The sequence below is a fragment of the Empidonax traillii genome, unplaced genomic scaffold, assembly GCF_003031625.1.
Source record: "Empidonax traillii isolate 1590-97213 ecotype Southwest subspecies unplaced genomic scaffold, ASM303162v1 scaffold1:size7828297, whole genome shotgun sequence".
Classification (NCBI taxonomy): Eukaryota; Metazoa; Chordata; class Aves; order Passeriformes; family Tyrannidae; genus Empidonax; species Empidonax traillii.
Genome location: NW_020955194.1, coordinates 2,888,072 through 2,892,323, shown reverse-complemented (window position 1 = coordinate 2,892,323; position 4,252 = coordinate 2,888,072). Strand labels below are relative to the sequence as shown.

The 4,252-nt window shown below is 63.8% G+C and overlaps 1 protein-coding gene across 1 annotated transcript in view; it reads right to left on the bottom strand.

Moving 5' to 3' along the window:
- Positions 1 to 3,824, bottom strand: part of LOC114061089 (elongin BC and Polycomb repressive complex 2-associated protein-like) — a 15,464-nt gene extending 11,640 nt beyond the window's left edge. Inside the window, exon 1 of the mRNA XM_027891568.1 lies at positions 3,217 to 3,824. Coding sequence (XP_027747369.1) covers positions 3,217 to 3,824 — 608 coding nt within the window. The remainder of the gene's footprint in view (positions 1 to 3,216) is intronic.
- Positions 3,825 to 4,252: the final 428 nt, after the last annotated feature.

The following is a 4,252-nucleotide window of genomic DNA, read 5'->3' as shown; positions in this document are numbered from 1 at the left end:
GTCCCCAGCCCTTAAGTTAACTTGAAGATAGTTTGGCCGTATTTCAGTTTGAAAAGAAGGGGAAATTGCAGGTCACTGGTGCATGGTCGGGCCGGGTGCATTTTTTTAATTTAAAACGGTAGACACCGAGGCCTGAAAAGCATCTGCAGCCCGTGCACTTTAACTGCTCCTCCCTGTTAACCCCTGTGTACCTCGACCGCCAGCTCCGGCGGCGTCCCCTGCTCCCGGGGACTTCGGACCCGCCCGGGCAGCGAGCCCGGCGCGGAGCCGCGGAGGGCGACCGGGACGGCGGAGCCGAGCGCTCCACCAGCCTTCCACCCCCCCACCCCGCCCCTCTTGGCCACCAAACTCCGGGGCTGGGTCGTACCCGCCGGCAGGATGAGGCCCCCGGCGCGGAAGGGCGGCCAAGCGACAAGGAGCTCGCTGAGGGCCCTCCCGCCCCTGCCGGTCCCTCCGCCCCCGCCCAGCCCCGGGCGGCCGAGGCAGCGCTCCCCGCAGTGCCCCCCGCAGCGCCGCCGGGGCAGCGGCAGAGATGCTCGGCTTCTCCCTTCAGCCCTCAGCCGGCCCCCCTCAGTCCGGGACACACTGGAAAACTTCCCTCGCCCCTGGCCAGCTGGGCATGCTGATAAGGGCAGGCGATAGGCGGGGAGGAGGGGGGGGGGGCGGGCAGGGTAACAGAGCCGGAATGAGGGAGGGAAAACTCCCGAAACGAGGAGAGCAGGGAGCGGAGCCTGAGCTAACTCCGGGGAGGATGCCTCAGCACTTTCTCTATTATGCATTTCCAGCACAAGGAAAGCTAATTCCTCCGCTGAGGGCCTCAATCAGGCATTTATTTGACACTCATGATGCATGAACGGCTAAACACTAGTCTAAGCGGAGGATCAGCCGCTAGTTTATAGCTCGCGAGGTTTTTTTTGATGCAGGTGAATTATGTTGATCTCTGAATGCCTCGTATTCCTGGGGGGGGAGGGGGAAGGAAGGTGCGGAGAAGATCGGGCGGAGAGAGAAAGAAAACAAGAAGGAGGGGAGCGTGGAGGAGATGAACTTCTTCAAGCTCTTCTTCCGCACACCCGGGAAACTCACTCTCTGGCCGGGAGATTGACTGGCACCCCTCCTCGTGGCCCTCTCCTGACCCCCAGTGTCCCCCGCTTGCCCCTCTGAGCTGAGAGATGGCCCGGTTGAACCCTCAGACATTCGGCCAGGCCGGGCCGCTCTGCGGGGCCCCTCCACGCCGCGGTGGGGAAACACTCCCCCGGGGAACGGAGGCGTAACGTGGAGCGGGGAGAGTCACGGAGACAACATGGAGGGGGGAGAAGAAGAGGAGGAGGGGAGAAACCATATGGAGCAGGAGGGAGGGAGGCGACACGGAGCGAGCGAGCCGGGAGAGCAGGGGAAGCAGCGGGGAGCCGGGCGGCCGCCTCGGCCCAGGGCATGGGGCGGGCGGGGGCGGCCCCAGAGGGGCCTGCAGAGGCTGGGGGTCTCGGCAGGGCATCGGCCAGGCCCTGCTACCCGCCCGGGTTGCGCTTTCTCCCCATCTCCTCTGCATTCCCCCGGGCACTACCCTTTATCTTCCTCGCCCCCCCCCCCCGGAGAATTTATTTTTAATTTTTTTCTCTCCTGCTGGCCTCTTTCCAACTGTTGTTCCAGGACCGAAAAAAAAAATAACAATTAAGTAGGAGTCATGTCTTGTGACTTGCACAATCTCTTCTAACGCCTGAGTTCAATTTTACACAACATTTAATACAAATATTAAAAATCAATATATCAAGGGGGTTGTTAATGAAATGTTACAGTGAGTGTGTGTCACCAGATAGGATTTCGGTGGGAAACATGTCTGATTTAGCAAAAGCTGAATGCAGTTGTATTCTTTATCCTTCTGCTAAAAACAAAAGATAAAGGTGTTCATTAAATCATATCAAATCGAATTAAACTCTATTGGCGGGTCCCTCCAGCAGAACAGAAGTATGAAAAGCAGGGGTTGGAAAATGAATCTCAATGCATCTCTTGACAACGGAACAGGAATCGGAACGCATTAAAAATAAATCAGAGCTCTGCTGTAGGTCACAACAGAAGGATTAGATTGTAGTGGAATAATGGGACGAGAGACAGAAAGGCAGAGACTACCCTGCAGGTACACCCTGGCACTAGAAGGGGAAGCTAGATTTTTTAAACCATGGGTCACACCAGGTCTGTAAGAGACAGTCGTTGCCCTGTTCAGGTTGCTTCTTCATCGCCCCTTTCCCCTGGTTGTCGGGGCTGCAGTGCTTCCCAGCTTCTCGGCAATGCTGCCAACTGGGCATTTTGCAGGCCGGTGGCTCTGCCTGTCCTTTCCCCCGGCTCTTCGCTTCTCTCCCTTTTCTCCACCCTGACTGGACCCCTCTCTCCTTGGCTCGACTCTCCCCTCTTTTATCCCGGCCTCTCGCACTATTCAGCTCTTTCCCGTGACCCGTCTCAGCCCTTGCAGGAGTCCTTGGGAGCCGTCTGCAGAGCAATCTGCCAAAAACCTGGCAGCTGCCCGGACGGCAAGGAGCAGCAGCGCCGCTGACAGCGGCCGCCGCCCTGCCCAGCGCCCGTCCCGATCGCAGCCCGCCTTGTCTCCGTGCCCAGCTGCGGGGAGCGGCGTGGGGGGACAGGGCGGGGGTGGTTCTCCCCTCTGCCGCGATGTGTCCGAGAGGTGATGGTGATGGTGTAGCAGCGCAAGGAGCCCAAGCTGTGCCCCTGTGGGAACTCGGGGGCTCGGCCCGTCCCCGAGCCTCCTCCCAGCGAATCGGGGCCCCAGTTCGGGCCGTGCTCCGGCGCAAGCCATGGCAGCAGTGAGCGCGGGAAGGGTCTGTGACCGCCGGGGCGAGTGCTGCCGGACTCTTCCCGAGCTCTCGTCCAGCTTCCCCAGGCTTGGACTTCGCTCTTCGCTCTCCTAACACAGCTCCCTTCGCCCTCCTCTGCCCAGAGCACACAGGGATAGTCCCTTCCTCACCCCGGGAGCGTCGAGGCTTCTCCTGCCCTGTTAGTGGCTGGGTGCTAAACCAAAGTCCCTGCTGAGCAGTCCGAGAGCAGAGGGTGTGCACAGCCCCTGCTCGGACCGGGGGCCACCTTTCGCCCCGTGTGGGCCTGCGGCGGCAGACGCTGCAGAGAGGCTCGGGAAGGGTGAGAGAAGGAACGGACCCCCGTCCCCTCATCCCTTCCCCAGGCTCTTCCTCGAGCGGCGGCAAGACGTACAGGCCAGTCAGAGGCCGCTGGGGCCACTGGGGAGACAGCGGGAGCAGCTCTGCCCTGCTGCCTGCAGAGCCGCGAGTGAGCGAGGCGGCGGCGGGAGGCAGCGGGGAGGCTGATGCGCGGCAGCCGGGAGGGCTCGGCACCGAGCCCGGAACGCGCCGCGAGAGCGGGAGCGCGGCGCCCCCGCGGTGCGGCCAGAGGGGCCGGCACCGCCGAGCCCCGGGGCGGGAGTCCCGCGGGCATCGTTCGAAACCCTCCGGCACACGGCCGTCTTGCCGCTTCGCGATCGGGAGGCTCCGCTCCCACTCCCTCCACCTCTCCCTTCCTGCCTCCCCGGGGCCGGCCGTGCAGCACAGCAGCGGCTGGGCGTGCAACACCGCCGGAACGCGATAAACAAGGGCGGCCAGCTGCCCTCCGCCCGCTGCCAGCTCGCCGGCACTGCGCCCGGCAGCGCAGGGGCGCAGCCGGAGCCTGCCCCGCTCCTGTTCCGGGGTCGCGGGACCCCGCGCGTCGCCTCCGGAGCCGGGGCCAGCTGGGGGGCCGGAGATGCTCGCCGTGGTGGCTCCGTACGCGGCTGCACGCTCGCCCTGCCGACCACGCCACGGGCTCATCTCGCCGGGAGCGCAACTTCTGCTCCGACCTGAAGTCGCAGCTCCTCTGTTTGTTTATTTCCCCGGCCGCGATGGCCGGCTGCCAAGCACGCCGACCTTGCCTATTAAAAACCCATTTTTCTTGCCCTGCGCGGAGCAGCAGTTTGCTCGCCGCGCTCCGTTGTTCCGTTAAAATAAAGCGCTGCAAAGTCTGCTCGGGGGTGCCGGGGGAGGGTGGCAACGGGGTGGCGGTGGAGCTCTGCCCACCTCTCGTGTCCCGCCCCAGGGCCGCCGCGGTCCCCGGGGCGCCTCCCGGCGCAGCCCGCGCCGGCCGTCACCGTGCCCCGGGATCGCGGCGGGGGGGGGTGACCGCCCCGGCTCCCCGGCCAAGCCATTTCCTGCCCTCCGAAGCCGCGGCCTCTTGCCGGCGGCCAAGCGGTAGCCGGGTC